The 21,375-nt window shown below is 38.7% G+C and overlaps 1 protein-coding gene across 1 annotated transcript in view; it reads left to right on the top strand.

Moving 5' to 3' along the window:
- DEPDC1B (DEP domain containing 1B) overlaps positions 1 to 8,679 on the top strand; it is an 82,684-nt gene extending 74,005 nt beyond the window's left edge. Inside the window, exons 10-11 of the mRNA XM_077897923.1 lie at positions 6,381 to 6,566; positions 7,832 to 8,679. Coding sequence (XP_077754049.1) covers positions 6,381 to 6,566; positions 7,832 to 7,993 — 348 coding nt within the window. The 3' untranslated portion in view covers positions 7,994 to 8,679. The remainder of the gene's footprint in view (positions 1 to 6,380; positions 6,567 to 7,831) is intronic.
- Positions 8,680 to 21,375: the final 12,696 nt, after the last annotated feature.

Below are 21,375 nucleotides of genomic sequence, written 5' to 3'. Positions count from 1 at the left end.
TCCTGGTTTTGTTGATCTGTTCCACAGTTCTTCTGGTCTCTATTTCATTGAGTTCTGCTCGAATCTTTATTATCTCTCTTCTTCTCCTTGGTGTAGGTTTTATTTGCTGTTCTTTCTCCGTTCCTTTAGGTGAGAGGTTAGGTTCTGTATTTGAGTTTTTTCCAATTTTTTGAGGGATGCTTGTATTGCGATGTATTTCCCTCTTAGGACTGCTTTTGCTGTATCCCAAAGATTTTGAATGGTTGTATCTTCATTTTCATTAGTTTCCATGAATTTTTTAAATTCTTCTCTAATTTTCTGGTTGACCTATTCATCTTTTAGAAGGATGCTCTTTAACGTCCACATGTTTGAGTTTCTTCCAAATATGTTCTTGTACTGTTGTGGTCTTGTGACTCTCAGTCACTCTTGTGACTGAGTTCTAGTTTGAAAGCATTGTGGTCTGAAAATAAGCCGGGGACAATCCCAATCTTTTGGTATCAGTTGAGACCTGATTTGTGACCCAGTATGTGGTCTATTCTGGAGAAAGTTCCATGTGCACTTGAGAAGAATGTGTATTCAGTTGCGTTTGGATGTAAAATTCTGTATATATCTGTGAAATCTATCTGGTCCAGTGTATCATTTAAAGCTCTTGTTTCTTTGGAGATGATGTGCTTATAAGATCTGTCATTTGTAGAAGGTGCCGTGTTTAAGTCTCCTATTATTAGTGTATTATTATCTAAGTATGTCTTTACTTTGGCTATTAATTGATTGATATACTTGGCAGCTCCCACATTTGGGGCATAAATATTCATGATTGATAGGTCTTCTTGTTGGATAGACCCTTTAAGAATGATATAGTGTTCCTCTTCATCTCTTACTACAGTCTTTGGGATATACTTTATCTGATATGAGGATTGCTACCCCTGCTTTCTTTTGAGGACCATTTGAATGGTAAATGGTTCTCCAGCCTTTCATTTGCAGGCTGTAGTTGTCCTTAGGTCTAAAATGAGTCTCTTGTAGACAGCAAATAGGTGGGTCTTGCTTTTTTATCCAGTCCAAAACCCGCGTCTTTTGATGGGATCATTTAGCCCATTCATGTTCAGTGTAACTATTGAAAGATATGAATTAGTGTCATCATAATACCTATTCAGTCCCTGTTTTTGTGGATTATTTCTTGGGGCTTCCTCTTTCTTTTACAGGGTCCCCCTTAGTATTGCAGGGATGGTTTGGTTGTCACATATTCTTTCAGTTTCTGCCCATCTTTGAAGCTCTTTATCTCTCCTTTTCTGAATGAGAGCCTTGCTGGATAAAGTATTCTTGGCTGCATGTTTTTCTCATTTAGGACCCTGAATATATCCTGCCAGCCCTTTCTGGCCTGCCAGGTCTCTGTGAAGAGGTCTGCTGTTAATCTAATATTTCTCCCCATAAAAGCTAGGAATCTCTTGTCTCATGCTGCTTTAAGGATTTCCTCTTTATCTTTGGAATTTGCAAGTTTCACTATTAAATGTTGAAGTGTTGGGCGGTTTTTATTGATTTTGGGGAGGGGAACCTCTCCATCTCCTGATTCTGAATGCCCGTTTCCCTTCCCAAATAAGGTAAGTTCTCAGCTATGATTTGTTCAAATATGCTTTCTGGCCCTGTCCCTCTCAGTGCCCTCTGGAACCCCAATTATACATAGATTCTTCCTTCTGAGATTGTCATTTATTTCCCTTAACTTTTCCTCATGGTCTTTTCATTGTTTTTCTCTTTTTTCCTCAGCTTCCTTCCTTGCCACCAACTTGTTTGCTCTGTCACTCACTCTTTCCTCCACCTCATTAACCCTCGTCGTTAGGACCTCCAGTTTGGATTGCATCTCATTTAATTGATTTTTAAATTTCAGCCTGATTAGATCTAAATTCTGCAGTCATGAAGTCTCTTGAATCCTTTATGCTTTTTTCCAGAGCCACCAGTAGCTTTATAATTGTGCTTCTGAATTGGCTTTCTGACATTGAATTGTAATCCAAATTCTGTAACTCTGTGGCAGAGAGTACTGTTCTGCTTCTTTCTTTTGTGGTGAGTTCTTCCTTCTAGTCATTTTACTCAGTGCAGAGTGGCTCTATGAGTGGGCTAAGTCAGAATATCAACCTCGACCTAAGTAAATTTTACCCTAGATGATTCTGCCGAGGTCAGAGACCAGAAATTGAAAACAAAGATCACAACAAAATAAAAGGCTCACTAAAGTGAAAAACAAATTTTAAAACAAAGTAGTAAAAAATAAAAGGCCAAGAATCCCAAAGAAGAAGAAAAAAAAGAAATGAGAAAAAAAGAGAAAAAAGCAAAAGTAAAGAGAAAAAGAAAAAAAGGAGAAGAAAAAAAAAGGGAGGTGGGACTGGGAGATGATGGTGGTGATGAAGTTGTATTGGAGGGAGAATGTAGGCTTCCTGGGGTATGAGAGGGTGATCCTCTTGATTTTGAGTATATTAAGTTCTGTATGTTAGAAGATGTTTAGTTCCAAATTTGTATAAACCAGAAATACTTGTAGAGAGACCCATCATTGACCTCCAAAACATAAATGAGATAAAAGAGGGAGGGCAGAATAGGAATGAGGAATCTCACAGAATGAACCAGCATGGTATACCACTTGGTTCTGGGTGCATGCTGGTCATGTTTTATTTTTATTTTTTATTTATTTATTTATTAATATTTTATTTATTTATTCATAGACCGAGGGAGAGAGAGAGAGAGGCAGAGACACAGGCAGAGGGAGAAGCAGGCATCATACAGAGAGCCTGACGTGGGACTCGATCCCAGGTCTCCAGGATCACACCCCAGGCTGCAGGCAGCGCCAAACCGCTGCACCACCGGGGCTGCCCCTGGTCATGTTTTAGAAGATATTCCTCCATTGTAGAACAAAATGAGGCAGAGAAAACAAAAAACACAACACAAAACAAAAAAACCCATATCTTGTATATCTCCCAAGATTAAATTGAGTATGTTGAAGGGAATCTAGAAATGGAAAATATATCTAGTACCTGTAATTGTAGATATATGAAAGTCAAAAAGGAAGAATCTTTAAAATGAAGAGGTGGTAAAATATTGTAGTTCAGGTGGGAAAAAAGAAAAAAAGTTGGAAATTTTTAGTCTGATATAAAAACGAGTTGTACTGGAAAAGGGGAGGGGAGGAGGGGTACCCTCTAATTCTATATACTGTAAATCCCTCAACTTCCTCTGGAGCTTCCCAGTGCTGCTTGGTCAGGAACTTGATCTTCCCCTGTCCTTCCAGGTGGTCTTCTCAGGGAGGTGCCTGTTGTGCTGGTTCTCAGGTGTGTGCACCTGGGGGAGCTGCCCCCCACCTTCCCGCTGGGTGCCACCTTCAGTGGGAGCTGTTGACCTCGGAGGCCCCTGTTCCCTAGGGCCCGCCTCTCCTGGGTACAGGGTGACACCAGGAGGAACAACCCCACTGGTGGGGGCCAGCTCTCCAGCCCTGGAGTCAGCTCCTGCAGTAACTACCAGCTCCCAGACTGCAGGGGCCTAGGTGCTCCTGGGGTGACTGGGCGCTGACTTGCACAGCTCGGGGCCTGGCGGCAGGAGCGGCCTCACTGTCCGGGGCCCTTCCCCTCCACCTGTCCCGGGGGAGCGCAGGATCCTGGGCTGTGTCCCCTGCGCCCTGGGCTCCGGGGCCTGCGCTGCTGGAATTACGCTCCCGAATGCGGCTCCTGAAGGCAGCAGGGCGCAGCCCAGTTCCCCAGAGCCCCTCCTGTCCCACCGGCTTCTCCGGGCCGCTGACCTCGGTGCCCTCTGTGGCCCGTGCTCCTGGGCGCCCCTCCTCTCCTAGTGACCCTGGGAGACTGGGGGCCCCACTGCCCCCCCTGAGGTTCTCCCCTGCTGAGCACCTTTCCGTCCGGGAAGAATCCGGTGGATTTTTTAAAGTTTCCGCGCCTCCGGGCTTTCCTGACCTGGAGGCTCCCACTGCGCTGAGCCTGGCTCCTCACGGCCCCTCCCCCACTGGATTCTTTTTTATTTTAATATTTTTACACCTTCCTACCTTGTTAGAAGCACAAACCCTTCTCTCTGTATCATTCTGGCTGTGCTCTCTTTAAATCTCACCTCTAATTCATAGGTGTTAGAGCACAAACCCTTCTCTCTGTATCATTCTGGCTGTGCTCTCTTTAAATCTCACCTCTAATTCATAGGTGTTAAGGGTGATTTGGAAGTTATCCAGGTAAGTTGGTGGGGCCGGGTGAGGTGAGGACCCTACTCCTCTATTTTGGTTACTATAACTTTGTAGTATAGTTTGAAACCTGGGATCTTTTTTGTTTCTTTCTCAATGTTGTTTGGCTATTTGAGGTCTTTTGTGGTTCCATACATATTTTAGAATTCTTTGTGCTTGTTCTGTGAAAAACATTATTGGTATTTTGATAGGGATTATTTGAATCTGTAGATTACTTTGGGCAGTATATGCATTTTAATAAGATTTTTCTAATCCATGAACATGACATATCTTTCCATTTGTGTTGTCTTCCATTTCTTGTATTCAGACTATAGTCTGTCACCTTCCCAGTTAAACTTATTCCTAGGTATTTATTCCATTGGTGCAATTATAAATGGGGTTGCTTTCTCAGTTTCTCTTTCTGATACTTTATTATTAGCATACAGAATCACAATAGATTTCTGTATATTAATTTTGTATCCAGCAAGTTTACTAAATTCATTTGTTTCTTCCAATAATTTCGGAGTCTTTAGGGTTTTTTTAATGTATATGTTTGTGTCATCTGCAAATATTGACCATTTTACTTCTTCCTTCCCAGTTTGGGTGCTTTTTATTTCTTAAACTCGTCTGATTGCTGTGACTAGGCCTTCTAGTACTGTTAAATAAAAGTGGTGAGAATGCTCATCCTTATCTTGTTCCTGATCTTAGAGAAAAGCTTTTAGCTTTTTATCATTGAGTATAATATAATGTTAGCTGTGGGTTTTTCAGTGTGCCCTTTATTATGTTGAGGTATGTTCCTTCTAAACCAACTTTGAGGTTTTTTTTTTTTATCACAAATGGCAATTTTATTTTGTCAAATGCTTTTTCTGCATCTGTTCAGATGATCATATTGTTTTTATCCTTCTTATTGTTAATGTGATGTATCACATTTGATTGATTTGTGAATACTGTACCACCTTTATATCATTGGAATAAATCCCACTTGGTCATGGTGAATGATCTTTTCATTGTATTGTTGAGTTTGGTTTGTTAATATTTTGTTGAAGATTTTTGCATCTATGTTTATCAGAGATACTGGCCTATAGTTCTTATATTTTTGTCTTCATCTGGTTTTGTCATCAGGGTAATGCTGGCCTTGTACAATGAATTTGGAAGTTATCCTTTTTACATTTTTTGAATAGTTGGAGAAGAATTAATATTCTTTTTAAAATGTTTATTAGAGTTCACCTGTGAAGCTGTCTGATCCTGAGCTGTTCTATATATATATTTGTTAGGTCCACATAATCTAATGTCTTGTTGAAAACCACTATTTCCTTGTTGATTTTCTCTCTGGATGACTTCTCCATTGAAGTAAGTAGAGTGTTAAAGACTCCTATTATGATTGTATACTCTCAGTTTCTCCCTTTATGTCTGTTAATATTTCCTTTATGTATGTAGGTGTGAAATTAAATATTTTTAATGGATGCTCATTTATATACAAGTCTTTTTTTTTTTAAGGTTTTATTTATTCATTGAGACAGAGAGAGAGGCAGAGACACAGGCAGAGGGAGAAGCAGGCTCCATACAGGAAGTCTGACGTGGGACTAGATCCTGGGTCTCCAGGATCACACCCCAGGCTGCAGGTGGTGCTAAACCGCTGCGCCACCGGGGCTAGCCTATATACAAGTCTTGATGTCATCTTTCCTCTTTTTTCTCCATTCTCTCTTTTGCCCTGCACATTTGTTTTCTTGATTTTCACTGGTAACATATTTAGAGATGGTTGTCATACTTCTCCACATATAATGGCCATACTAATGTGTGTGCGTGTGTGCCTGTATCCATCTCCAAGGAAAGGAGTATCAGATTCTCCAGACGTGGGAAGGAACCCCCAGAGTGTGTTCAGTATTGTAATTGCTTTGAATTATTTTTGTCAACATATTTAGTTTATGTTCCAATTTAAGATTTTATTTAAAAGAGCACACAGGTTTTTTGTTTATTAAAATGGCTCTATGGTTTAAAAAGGTAAGAATCTCTTATTTAAAACTGTGGCTTTAAGTGAAATTTTTTCAAGCTTATAGAACACTTTTACTTTGTAATAAAGAGTTTTTTCCTATCAAATTGAAGAGTGATTTGGCATTCTTAGTAGGAGATGTGCTGTAATTGATCTGAACTAATTTTTGCAGCTTATATGAAAATACACTTATTCATTTTACTATTAATCCTTTTGCTTCAGATAAAATACCCAGGTGCCGATATGGATATCACTTTATCTGCTCCATCATTTTGCCGTCAAATCAGTCCAGAGGAGTTTGAATACCAGAGAGCATATGGCTCTCAGGAACCTCTGGCCGCTTTGTTGGAGGAAGTCATAACAGATGCCAAACTCTCCAGCAAAGAGAAGAAGAAAAAATTGAAGCAGGTAAGAAGGATATTCTTTAGAAGTCATTTCTTCTTCTGTCTGCTGTTCTTAATATCATTTTTTTCTTTTTATTCTCTATTTTAATGGGTTTTGTGTGAATCTCATCTTCTGAGATGGAGTAGTTTTGAAAGTATACCATCCAATTCATACATTCCAGAAGTCTCATTGATGTATACAGTTTTGATCAGTTTCCCACATTTTTATTCTCCAATGTAAATATTTTACCATTATTGAGTTCTTCATTTATGGAGCCCCTCTGTTATTTGTCCTTTGTTTGGTATGTGGCATGATGTGAGTTATTGGAGCAATTACTTTAAATTCAGCGAAGCTATCATATGAGGACAGATTCCTTTTGATTTTTATTTTGAAAGGCAAATTCTACTGAATTTGCAAATATAAGTGTGTAGACATGAAAAGCCTTTGGTTTTAAAGTGCCAGTATCAAATTGGTTTCTTGCCTCAGGTGTCAGTGAAAGTTTTTAGTTCCTGCTAGGCAACAAAGCTTTGGGTTTCATTGAACAGTTTTTAACTCAAAATAGATTTACTTCAATCATTCTTAAAGTACTGATTCAAGATTAAGGGAATGGTTTTTATCTTTCCAGACTGACTCCTGCAAGCTTGATTCCTGATCACACCATACATAGGATTATAACACAGAGTACCAGAGTTCTAGATTCCCAATCATATTTTTCTCAGTAATTTGGAGAAGAGTTCAGTGTTGAGGATCAAAGGAAAAGCATATTGCCTCTCTTTAAGCTTCTCATAAATTAATACATACTGGAACATTTTCCCTTCCATTTGAGCAGAAGCAGGTGGAGCTGAGTTGGAGAAGCAGGGAGATCGTGAAATGTAGTTGGGCCAAAATTTTCTTTAACTGTATAGAACATAAATTATTTTTAAGTCAGAATTGTGAATGTTTTTAAAGTGAAGTGTATTTATAGTTAGCAGCGGGGAAAATTTTAAAAAATATGACCGAAATGAGAAGTTTATTTGAAGACTGGATCAAATTAAAGTTCAATTAGATCTACAGCAAGTGGAATCAAATAATCTAACAAAAAGAAGTGAATTTGATTATGATTTGTCATCTTCTTATTCTCTTTTCTGATGAAGAGCGATAGACATTAAAACAAAATAAAAATATTTTAGCATGGAATCAGGCCAGAAACACTTTTATTTTAAAATTAGATCACCTGATTTTATTAGTTTTTAGCTGGTTTGTTTGTTTATTTATTTTTTACTCATCTTGTATCTTTTTTTTTTTTTCAGTTTCAAAAATCCTATCCTGAAGTCTACCAAGAACGATTTCCTACACCAGAAAGTGAAGCACTTCTGTTTCCTGAAAAACCAAAACCAAAACCACAGCTGTTAATGTGGGCACTAAAAAACCCTTTCCAACCATTTCAAAGAACTAGAAGTTTTCGGATGTAGTACTTCTATAGCTGTTGGAGTGCTCTGTTATTGTTGCCTTGAGCAAATGGGTGATTATAAAGAGGACTATGGCAGTGGAAGAAAGGAGCAGAAAATATAGACTACTGAAATATAAAGTGATCGGACTTCCAAAAATGTTGAGCCATTATCAGTATTTTTGTAAAACTCAGTGCTATTTTTGAAAGTGTACAAATCAGTTAAAAATTTAGACAAGTATATAGTGGTAATGTTAATGTGTTTGTAATTGTTACAAAATTTAAGGGTATTTTTATTTTTTTATTGTTTCTCATAGTGTTCATAAAATAATTGTGTGTGTACATTTTAGTTACTGATGTCTTTGTTATAACGTCTTAAAAATAGTGTATATACTTGAATAAGAAAGACACCGGGTACTGTTACTGTGATGTTGTTGACTTCATACCTTAATAGTTGTGTTTTCTCTTGTGTAAACTCTGGTTTTCAATGTTGCACAAAGATTCTTAATGTCCTATATTATGATGGCTGTGTCTTTTACTGCAGATTTGTTGGATGTTATGACAGATATAATTAAAGCCGGTTCTTTAATAACGTATATATTAGCTGGTGCTTACCTCTAAGTGGAGTAGATTTTCATTTTCCTACAGTGGTATAATTTCAGTCTTGGCTGAAGTTGGAAAATTGATGAATAAACTTTTTTGTTTCCCTTACACCTGTGATTCTAAGTCAGATCTTTGTTATTTTGTGAAAAACAATGAATTAAGTAAAATGAGACTACTTCCTTTATATTTCCCCCAGCTTCCTCATCCTTTTGAAAGTAAATGGAATGTAAATAAATACTGTTTTTTTTTTTTGGTTTTTAATACTATATGTGGTTCTTTTTTGGCATTGATTTAGATTACAAAACATCCTCAAATGTTAAACCTCATTATCTTTGCCTGTGTTCTCACATCAGTCATTTATTTCTATGATAAAATAAGTGACATTTAGGCTTTTGTACTAGCCTTCAGGAGGTGCTTTGTCCATTTTTTTTTGCTTTGCCCTTTTCCAAATAATGGTACAATTAGATTATGGAGCATCTGGATTTTTTTTAAAAGATTTTATTTATTTATTAATGAGAGACACACAGAGAGAGGCAGAGACACAGGCAGAGGGAGAAGCAGAAGGAGAAGCAGAGGGAGAAGCAGGCTCCATGCAGGGAACCCAATGTGGGACTCGATCCTGGGTCTCCAGGATCACACCCTGGGCTAAAGGTGGTGCTAGACCGCTGAGCCACCAGGGCGCCCATCTGGAAGCCTTTTTTATAAGCATTAAATCTTAAGAGTAACAATCACTAATTGGCTTGTTCTACCCTTTTAACTGAATTTTCCTTGCCTTTGTGATCTGGTCTTGTTCTTTTGTAGCAGAATGCATACTACATTTGACTCAGATTTTGTTTACCTAAAAATGGATAAAAGTATCCCTATTACTCTGAGTGCCACCTTTCCTTCCAAATATGTAAAGTAATGGTAGATTTTTTTAGTGTTTCAAGATTTGTTTTCAGAGTTTGGCATAATGTTTAGAGCAAAGAGTAAGTCTACTTCTGTTCTCTTTGCTCTCCAACACAGAATGTACTTTCCAGAGTCTCCTCTCCTATTGCTTATCTTTAGAAATGTATGTGACTGTTTTTTTCCCCCCTAAGATTACATTTTTAAATAAGATTTATTTTTCATTTTAGAGAGAGAATACAGGTAGGGAAGGGCAGAGGGAGAGGGAGAGAGACAATCTCCAGTGGACTCCCAGCTGTATGAGGAGCCTCAAGCAGGGCTCAACTCCACTACCCTGAGATCATGACCTGAGCCAAAGCCAAGATTTGGACGCTTAATTGATTAAGCCCCCCAAGTGCCCTAAGACTACTTTAAAGAAAAAAGTGTGACTCACTTATGGGAGATCAAAAACATCACCACCTAAGTATGAAACTGATGAGTGGATAATACCAGTTTTTCAAAGTGGTTGTTGTACCAGTGGATTCTCCCATTAGCTGTGTAGAAGATTTCTTTTTGCTTAATGTCCTCACCAAAAGTTGCTATTGTCAGAGTTTGAATTCTTATCAGTTTGATGGGTATATAATGGTATCTCATTATGGTTTTATTTTGCTTTATTAATATGGCTAAGGGCAAAGACTTTTTCCATATCTTATTTGGCTTTTTCTACTTTTATTCAAATTTATTTTTATTTTATTTTTTTAAATTCAAATTTAAATATCAGCTTGTCAAGCTTCGTACATGCACACACACACAGGGTGGGCTTTTGATTTTGATTGTACTGAACTTAAATCAATTTGGAAAGAATTGCTACCTTTACAATATTAAGTCTTCCAGTTGATGAACATAGTTTATTCCCTCCATTTATTTAGAATAAATAAGAAATAAATTTCTCTGTAAAGGTTTGCAAATCTTTTGTTAGTTCCTAGATATTAGATACTTTTAAAAAAAAGTATCAAAATTTTCAAGTATGCACAGAGGTAAAGATAGTAGTACCCATCCCTAACTTCAGTAGTTATTATTCAACTGATAAATACCTTGATGTTTGATCTTATTGTAAATGGGATTATTTCAACATTTCTACTTTCTTTTTCTTGCTCATATATAATCCAAAACTGATTTTTGTGCACTGATTTTTTATGCCCAACCTCCTTGCAAGACTTTTTTTTATTAATTCTAAGCATCTAGTATGACTTTTTTTTGGATTTGCTAGGTTTACTACATAATAAGTCAACAATGACAGTTTTTTGTTTTTCATCTCTGCAGTAGACAGCATTTAAAATATCCCCACTGATTCCCAATGTGGTATTTGTCCCAATGTGTAATCTTTCCTTGAATGTAGGTTGGATCTGGTGACGCATTTCTAACAAATAGAAAATGGCAAAAGTGATAGGATATCTCTTTTGAGATTAGATTACAAAAAGACTCTGGTTTCCATCTTGCTTCTCCTTTCACTCTCTTCCAGGCCTGCTTTGAGGAAAGCCAGCTGCCCTGTGTGAGCTGCCCTACCAACAGGCCCATCGGGCAAAGAACTCATGTCTCTGCTCACTAGCTAGTGAGGACACGAGGCCTGCCAACAGCTCTATGAGTGATCTTGGAAGTGGGTGTTCTGAGGCCTGCCAGGAGCCACAATAGTGATCTTGGAAGCACATTCTCTCAGTGAAGCCTTGAGGTGAAGGCAGCCTTCACTAACACCTTGACTGCAGCCTGGGACAGGCCCTGAGCCAAAGGACTCAACTAAACTGTGCCTGGATTCTAGACCCACAGAAACTGTGAGATATAAACATTTATTGTTTCTAGCCACTTAATTTTGGGGTAATTAGTTATGAGGTGATAGATACGATATGCCTTCTAATCCTTACTCCCTCCCTCTCTCCTTCCTTCCCTCTGGCCCTCCTTTCTTCCTTCTCTCATTTTTTAAAATTACTACAAACTGTCTCTCTTTATCTCTGGTAATGCATTTCTTTACAGTCTTCGTATTATATTTCACTCGTTCCCCTTAGAAACAGCATATAGTTGGATTATTTATTTTTTAAAAGATGCCAACCTGACAGTTTTTGTTTCTAACTAACATTTAGACAAATTTTATTTAATATAATTACTCTCTATTTGGGTACAAATATTTATTGATGCTTTCTAGCTCTTAGTCTCCACTTTCTTGATTTTGACTTTTACAAATTATTTCATGTTTTCTCCTACTAATTTGAAACTAAATACTGTTTCTAATCTTTTTGTTGGGTCCTTGGAATTACATCTTACATACTAATTTATCAAAGCTTAAAGTTAGTAAATACCTTTTACTCTCTCACACTGTTCAGGGACCTTAAGGGACTAATGACACCCTCCCAAATCAGGTAGTATTCTATGATGTATTTTAATTGTATTGTTTTTAAACCTCATACTATGTTGTTTTTCTGTATGATTCTTGTTTATTAGAGTTACCCATATTTTACCACATTTTTCCTTCTTCTTAGAGTATATTCTTTAGAATTTATCTTTAGTATGTACTGGATTTTGACTGGAAACTTTTAAATTTTGCCCTTACTCTTTTTTTAAAATAGCTTTATTTCGCTAAAGAATCCAAATCATCTAATAAATAAACACTTTCTTATTTAAAAAAATAAAATAAAATAAAATAGCTTTATTGAAATGTAGTTCACACACCATACAATTTACCCATTTAAAGTGTATATAATTCAGTGGGTTTTGGTAGGTTACATTTTTAATTTTTTTAAGTTGTGATTAAATACGTATAACAAAATTTGCCATTTTAATAATTTTTAAATATACAATTTTACATCAAGAATGCCCTCAATTCTTTAAAGATGTCTCTGCTGCTTATAAAGTTCTAGGTTGAGGGTTATTATATTTCAGTATGTTGTAGTTATTCCTTTGTTAGCTGGCTTCCACTGCTACTGAGGAGAAGTCAATTGCCACTCTTTATAGATGACGTGTCACGTTACAGCTGGTGCTTTTTAAGATTTTGTCTTTGCTTTGGTGGTCTGCAGTTTACACTGACATATCTAGTTGATATAAGGTACTTTTAAAATGATTGTTCTGCTTGTTATTTGTGGGGTTTCTTAAATAAGAGGATCAAGGTCTTTTACCATTTATTTTTTATTATTTAAAATATTTATGTATTTATTTAAAGTGAGAAAGAGTGAAGGGGGAGGGGCAGATGGAGAGGGAAAGAGAGAAAGGATAGTAAGTAGACTCCCTGCTGAGCAGTGTAAGGGCTCCATCTCACAACCCTGAGATCATGACCTGAGCAGAAGAAATCAAGAGTCAGTAGCTTAGCTGACTGAGCCCCCCATGCACCCCTATTTTACCATTTTAAATACTGCCTTTGTCACAATTTCTCCTCTGCTTTTGATTCTTTTTTTGTTTTTAAATATTTTATTTATTTAGAGAGAAAGAGCAAAGTAAGAGAGAGCACAAGCTGGGGCAGGGGCAGTGGGACGGGGAGAAGCAGACTCCCCGCTAAGCAGGGAGCCTGACTCGATCCCAGGACCCTGGGATCATGACCTGAACTGAAGGCAGAGGCTTAAACGACTGAGCCACCAGGTATCCCTACAGCACATTTTCAAGATTGAGTATATCTCGGGTATGAAATTGGTAATGGGATTCAGCCGCTCTTCATTCAGATTTCTCCTGCATCTTTGTGTTCCTCTGTCTGCCTTAGGGAAGTCATACCTGGGCTCTAGCAAACATAGTAGATGTATCCGTCATGACTTAGCATTTGTGTTATTCGGGAGCTCGATTCTGATTCCCACACCCAGGAGAGAGTTTCCGTACATTTTTATAAGAAATTGTTATAAGAGCCAGTATCTGTGAACCATTGATGGTCAAGAAGAGGAAATGGAATGTTACTGTGTTTAGAATGTCACAAAATCTTCTATCATGATTGAAAGAGAAATCAATTAACATGGCTCTTCACTACATGAGTGTGGCTGAATCTTTACATTATTATTTTACCTTTACCCTGAAGAACAAAAACTGATAAAAGTCAAAGTTCTGGAGTAAAGTAAGAGTGTTCTTATCTACTAAAATCAAGAGTCAATTCAACTGTATGCTTATCCATCATCATAATATTTGCCCAAATTTGAAGTGTTTACCTCAACATGAGACACTGTAAATTCTAATTTTGTGGCATTTGGAATCCTTTTACACTTGCATTTTCTTGCTAAAGACAATATAACCTGCAAAAAGTATAACATCTTAGGGTCCCTGTGTGGCTCAGTTGGTTAAGCGTCTGCCTTCGCCTCAGGGCATGATCTCTGAGTCCTGGGATCCAGCCCTGCATCCAGCTCTCTGCTCAGTGGGGAGTCTGCTTCTCCCTCTCCCTCTGCCCCTCCCCTTGCTCATGCTTTCTCTCTCTCAAATACATAAGTAAAGTCTTCCAAAAAAAAAAAAAGAATAATAATGGGCAGCCCAGGTGGCTCAGCTGCCACCTTCAGCCCAGGGCATGATCCTGGAGACCCGGGATGGGGTCCCACGAGTCCCACGTCGAGCTCCTGTCATGGAGCCTGCTTCTCCCTCTGCCTGTGTCTCTGCCTCTCTCTCTCTCTCTCTCTCTCTCTCTGTGTATCTCTCATAAATAAATAGGTAAAATCTAAAAAAAAAAAGAAGAAGAAGAAGAAGAAGAACATCTTGAATCATTGCATATTGGGTCTTCCAGGCAAATAAATTACTGTAAAACATAAACTATGATTATTGGGACTTAAATTATTTGCTCACATTTGGGATGTGAATACCATATTAATAAAAAGAGAATTTGCTTATTTGTATCAACTTGGAAATGCATTTGTTATTTAATTTTGTAGAACAAATATACTCCCTGGGATAACTGAAGGATATATTCACTAATTTAAGAATATAATGAAGGCACCTAGGTGGTTCAGTTGGTTAAGCGTCTGCCTTCGGTTCGGGTCATGATCCCAGGGTCCTGGAATGGTGCCCTGTGTTGGGCTCCCCCACTTAGCAGGGAGTCTGCTTCTCCTTCTCCCTCTGCCCCTCCTTGCCCTCCTCCTGCTCATGTTTGCACTCTCTCAAATAAATAAATAATACCTTTAAACAAAAGAGTATAATGAGTAACTTCTGATTTTTTGTGTGTTTTAATGTCTATGTAACCTCAATGTTTCAACTTCCAATTTGAGGAGATGGAATGGGAAAAATAATGGGACAACGGGGTACTAACCCATTAAAAAATAAAAAATGTCACATGCTTAGTGCATATTTGTGTTGCTCTGCAAGTTTCATAAATCAGTGAATCTACGATTTCGTTTAAAAACTGTTTACAGTTTTTGCCAATTTCATTGTGGAGAATTGTTAAGTGAATTGTTTCCTTCATTTGAGGATGTAGAATAAATTCTATTTTCCACAAACTGTGCCTGTCTCAAAACAAAAAATAATATATGTATTTGGCTGAGTGTATTCATTGTATAATGCTTCTCTTGGGGCTCTTCTGTCAAAACTGAGAACAGTATCCAGAGCCTTTCTGAGGGCAGATAACAGAAATTATTCTTCCCCCTTCCAGCCTCCACTCATTTTCCTTCTTGCTGCCAGCATCTCTCTAATAATAATAACAAGGCAGTCTTCTTGAGTATTCTAGTCAAATAAAGCTTTATTTTAAAAAACTCAGAGGACTAAAGATTATTTTCATAGGAAATAAGTAAACTATAATTGATATTTAAAATTGAAGTACTTTTGATCAGTAGGGGTAACCCAGCTCACTGTTTCCACTAAGAATTGTGCCTATGGAAGAGCCTTGGCAACAAATATTTCAGTGATAGTTTACCAAGATAGCAGAATGTTTGCTGTGAGAAATAGTTATGCCAGGATAAAATGCAGTCTCTGATTTTGAGAGCCTATGATTCTATTTACTGATGATAACGTTATCTATATTTTTAAGAAATCAGATGTGTTTTAGCAAAGTCACACCACGCAAAAGATGTTTTGAGGATTAGAATCATGTGCCTGAATGTTTCTTTACATGAGATCTTAAAACAGACCATAATATGAGGCATTGAGGAAAATAACAATAGGAATGAGCCTTCTTGCTCACTGATTCTGCTTTTTTTATTAAACATAGGATTTTGCCCATATGCAAGTGTGTCCTAAAGATTCCAATCTTACAAAAGCTTACTGATACTTAGAAAAACTTTAGGATTTTTCTAAATGGAATGTGGTCAAATCTGATTGGATAATACTCCTTCAAGTGTTTAGCTCTTAATAATTACCCAAAGCAATAATTAACATTTAAAACATATACTGACATCATTTGTAAATTTCTTTAAATTTTCTGCTCATCAAAATGCCAAGTATAATTAGCCACGATTACTGCTTAAAGATGATGAAGGCTTTGATTTCAGAAAGTTCATCCCTCTTCTTTTCACAAAGAATTGAATGCAATGACCTGTTAAAGCCCTAGGAGGTATCTGGTTTAGGCAGACTCTTCCTAAGTCATGACCCATCTAATAAGGACAGATGATTCCAGTAGGAGTGGTCTTTTGTTCGTAATGGTTGTACAGAAAGGAAAAACTTTTTACAAGTTTTGGGGTTTTTGTTTGTTTGTTTTTTTAAGATTTTATTTATTTACTCATGAGAGACACACACACACAGAGAGAAAGAGGCAGAGACACAGGCAGAGGGAGAAGCAGGCTCCATGCAGGGAGCCTGACGTGGGACTCGATCCCGGGTCTCCAGGATCACGCCTTGGGCCGAAGGCAGGCGCTCAACTGCTGAGCCACCCAAGGATCCCCGTATTTTGTTTTGTTTTTTCTTTTTTAAAGGAATTTTATTTGAAAGTTCTGTGTATTTGGGGCACCTGGGTGGCTCAGTCAGTTAAGTGTCTGTCTTCAGCTCAGGTCATGGTCCTGGAGTCCTGGGATCGCCCCATGTTAGACTCCATGCTCAGTGGGGAGCCTGCTTCTCCCTCCACCTCTGCCCCTTCCCCTGCTTGTGCTGACTTTTGGTGTCAAATAAATGAATAATATTTTTTAAAAAGTTCTGTATATTTCATGCAATTAGTAAGCCACTAATTGTGGAAAGAAGCAGCAGCTCAAAAATTGATCATCTTTGGCTCCTGTGTTATTGTATTTTTCTCTAAAGCCCCACAGGGCTCTATTGCTTGCCAACCACTCATCAAAAGTGGGCTGTAAATGGTAAAAATGAGCGGTTATCTACATGCAGCAGTGGATTATTAGATTTTAAAGTGAAAAAATTGCCAGCAAAATTCATTTTGAGAAAAGAACCCACAGAGGTAGGATAATTTTGTGCAAGTCCCCCCTTGCCTCAGCTGCCTTTTCTGCAATGTGGGAATAGCTATCTGCTCTCTTTCCTTAGAATAAGTCTTGTTTTACTGTTATTCTTCAGACCAATTTTTTCATCTCTAAACCAAGCACTTTATAATAAGCACAGAAATAGCATCTGGGATAAAGCATGTGTTTACAAATGATGCTTTTGGAGTTGACTATACCAGCGTCCTGTAAGCAGTCCCACAAGCAGAGCCCAGGAAGCAGTCGAGAGTCACTGAGAAGACGGGTGGCCTCAGCAGAGGTGGACAGAGCAGTGATGGGAATCAGGCACTGGCAGCAGTGGGGGTTCCCGGGGGGAGGCTGGCCAGGCTCTCCTCTCTCGCCCCTGAAAGAAATGTGACTGTGCAAATGCCACCTCCAGGCAAGATTCTTACTCCCTTCTTTCCAACTAAATTATTACCCCAAGGTCCTTCCCACTAGAATGTGTAGCACCAGTACTGCTTAGAAATCAGAATATTTGGGTTTTATTTTATTTTTTTAAATTTTAAATTCAATTTGCCAACATATAGTATAACACCCAGTGCTCATCCCATCAAGTGCCCTCCTCATTGCCCATCACCCAGTCACCCCATCTCCCCACCCACCTTCCCTTCCACAACTCTTTGTTTCTTTCCTAGAGTTAGGAGTCATGGTTTGCCTTCCTTTCTAATTTTTCCCCACTCAGTTGCCCTCCTTTCCCTAGTGGTCCCTTTCACTATTTCTTATATTCCACATATGAGTGAAACCATATGATGATTGCCTTTCTCTGACTGACAGTAAACAGTAAACAGTTGGGCAGGTGACCTTGGGTGAGTCACAACCTCTCTGGGTTTTGGTTTCCGCAATAAAGTGAAGGGACTGGACTTCAAAGTTTACAAACTCCAATGTCTTCCTGGGGACGAGAAGATATTAGAAGTTGCTAGAAGTAGAAAGGCCAGTGGACGGATGGAGTATGCAAGTCCTACGCCAGAGTATTTGAAACAAAAACAAAACATCCAATGCCGATGTTGGCCAAAAGAATACTATGTGCAGAGATGACAACATTTGCATTAGGTGAGTTGTAAGGTCCCTTCTGGTTCTGGCGTTTTGTGATCTTTTTTTCCTTAACCTTTTGTCTACTCTTGCCACCTTATTGCCTTGTGCTTCTTTTCCTATCTCTGTCTCTCGAGCTCTTCTCCTTTTGTTCTGAGTAGAACATGAGTCAGCACACTCAGCTCTCTATGAAAATAGAAGAAAACCTGTCGTGGTAAGTTGAAAGTCAATGCAAGTGCATCGTGAATTGCTTTTTTTTTGAAAGAAATTTTATCCTCATCCTTAGGCTGGTTGTAATGTGCCTAACCTGACCTGCCATTTGCCTGTTTATATCATTATGCAGGTTGGTTTCATCCACAATAGCTAACAGAACATTTTTCTTCGTTAGTGTCAATACATGCGTGTTATATGTTTGCACCTGTCATCACAGTTGTTGATAAAATATTCAAGAATTTTTGGGAGTCATCGTGCCAGCCTACCATTGCTCGAGCCAACCTTCAGCCTCCTTGCGTATGTTTATTTTCTTGAACAGGTGGCTTTTACCGACGTCGTCTCGTTGGTTCAAGCAGAACAAACAATACTTTTCATTGCCGGAGCAGTTGGTGCAGTGCTCGCACCTCTATTTTCTGACATCTTTTCAAATCCCAGTGGGCAAACAAGATGCCGATGAGGCAACAGGTTGGGAGAGGCCCTCGTCACAGACACAGAACTTCATCTCTGGTCCTCTCTTTGATGATCCAGGACTGTCCCCTTCCACCACACTGGATCCTGTCACTGCTGGGGGTGGTGTGTGTGGCCTTGCTTTCTGGGAGTGTCTCTCTGTCCTCCATCTGCACCCCTTCATTCTCACTGGGTCCCTTTTCTCTTCACCCCCCACCTCAGCTGTGGTCACGTGTTTCTTGACGCATTGGTTTTGTCTGAGACGCCTTTTAGGAGTTGACGGAACAGCCCAGTGGCCGCGTGGGATTGAGCTGTCCCTTCAGTGTCACCACCAGGTTGCCCCGGTGTTGCCCTCGACATAACTTACCCAGGCTGCACCTGGCTTCTTCAGAAAGCCTAGTTAGCTACTCAAATAGCTAGAGCTTTGGCAGTTATTCTTTGCTTTGCTTTGGTTTTCTTAGACCCTTCATAGGCCAGGCCCCGGCTGGGCAACGATGGAGGAAAATGGCGGGCTCCAACTCTCAAGGCGTCGAGCCAGTGGGGAAAACACACCTGCCTATCTGTAACTGTGGGCGATGACCTCGGTGCTACACAGCCCTGTGGGGTGCAGGGGGCACAGAGGAGAGGAAAGCGACCTCTCCAGGGCAGCTGGAGGCCTAGGGAAGGGCTCACTAAGGAGCCCTGAAGAGCCAGTCCTACCCCCAGGAGGAAGATAGAAGACATTTCCTTCAGTGGGACTGCGTGAGGCAAGGCTGTGGTGGCCATGAGAAGTGACTTGTCGTTCCCCATTGTCCGTGTAACACTAGTATCTGCCTCAAGAGTATTGGATGGCTCTATCTCAAGGAGTGGGTGATAAGGGGGTTGTGTGGCCTGTGGCAGTGCAGGCCGGGGAATGATTTTAAGTGACGACTTTTATGCCATCACTCAAGTCACATCTCTGAGGTGGCTTCCTCTTCTGTCTACTCCAGCCTGGTACCTCCAGACCCTTGCCTGTGCTCTCTGCAATTTGCTTTTGGATCTGGTTTAGGTAGCAGCTACCTCATGGTTTCTTCTTCCAAGTTTTCCCAGGGCACACCTGTGTTCGTTTGTCCTGGTGCATTTACAAAGGTTGCAAAAAAAAAAAAAAAATCGTTGGCATCGACGAACCTTCCTCGTGCTTTATTTAAAAGAGCCTTTATTTGCCCCTGCCTATTTTTCCCTTCACAGCCTGATATATTCCACGCCTCTGGGTCTATACTGTTTCATTTCATAACATTTAATGAATGTTAGAACCGGCTCTGCAAATGCATTGCCTTAATTTTGTTGCCTGCAGTGAGATGCTTTTAATATTTTCTCCACATGTGAACTCAGTTTTTTCCTTTAGCTTTTCTTTAATTTCCATGTGGTTAATCCCCTTCTACTGCAGGGAGTCTGGATATTTATAGATTTCTTCCTTTCACTCTGTCTTCAATAATTTTCCTTTTACATTCAGTGAACACATCCATCACAATAAATGGTCTTTTCCCTATTTGTATTGACTTGCATTTATATAAACCAGACTCCCTTTTCATATCATTATTAATGTTCATGGCAATTTTCAGTAGCTTGGGAAGCTGGCTGTTAGAGCTGGCACAGAGCTTCAAGTTGTCCTGTTACATCAAATGACTCATCATGGTGCCTCGTTTCAAATTTTGTCATTAAGTCAAAACCAAAGTTATGTAACTTTTTTTTTAATTGACTCAATATAAAATGAAAGTATTAAAGAAGCATCTCTAAATTATTGCTCATTTCATTAAAATGTTCTTGACTTGATAGCCCTTTTATGCATGGAAAGATGCAAAGTACCTCCCATTAACAGTGTTGAATATTTTCAAAATCAAAAGCCCAATTTTGTAAACTTTTATAGCCCCTAGTAGATATTAGTAGGGGATTGTGTTATAGGCAGTTAACATTGGTCATACTTAAATGCCGGGTCTTTCTAGTAGCTCATTTTTTTTTTTAACAGAGTATAGAATGATATAGTTCAAAAACTCATTTAGATATGAGTCTCATTTACATATGTCTTATATAAGGAATTTTTTTTTTATGTCAGTATGCATGTCATCAGTTTTTAAATGGCAAGAAAGGATGTAATTGGCAGGGCTCGTATTGCTGTTCTTTAGGCAAAAATGAACTTGGTCTAGAGATCATCAAACTTCTGTAGCTGGTGCAGTTTTCTCAGAAAACATCTTGCAGAGCAGCCGTGTGTGCTTCTGAGAACCTCCTGAAGCAGTCTTTCCCCTGGAGGCCCGAGCCCTGTGCTCTCCTCTTACTAACTGTTTTGACTGTTCAGCAGCCTCTGAAGATACCAGTCGCATTTCCATGATTCCACTTGTTATGTGCCTTTTCATTTCTTTTCTTTTTTTTTTTTTTTTTTTTGCCTTTTCATTTCTTAACTGCATCTTGGGAGCACTTAAATATTTGTTTCAAAACATCCTTGTTACATTTTTCTGTAGTAAAATTTGAATGTTAGAAATGGTAAAATTAGTTATTTTTAATGATTCTAGTTCTCATTTCATTTTTTAATTTTTGTGGCTATTTTTTTTCTTTTTTCTTTTTTTTTTTTTTTTTTTTTTTTTTTTGGTATCTCCAGTTCAATTAAGTGATCAGCTGATTTTTGTTTTTAGGATTCGTTCATCTCTACTACCATATTATAGCTGGGAAATACATTTTTTTCCTCCACATTCCAGCATCTCTGAAACTAAGATGCATCTTTCTTTCAGTTGATTCTGTATCACAGGTTAATTGGAGGTGTTTAAAAATCTTTCAGGGGTGGAGACCTTAATGGTGTCCTAGATTTTATAAAATGTGGCATTTTCTCTCTCTCTCTCTCTCTCCTTCTTAAAGCACTTTATCCAGTTGTGATTGACCTACAAAA

Source organism: Canis aureus, chromosome 5, assembly GCF_053574225.1.
Source record: "Canis aureus isolate CA01 chromosome 5, VMU_Caureus_v.1.0, whole genome shotgun sequence".
Taxonomy (NCBI): domain Eukaryota; kingdom Metazoa; phylum Chordata; class Mammalia; order Carnivora; family Canidae; genus Canis; species Canis aureus.
Note: the sequence above shows the minus strand (reverse complement) of the source record. Positions and strands in the feature narration are given on the sequence as shown.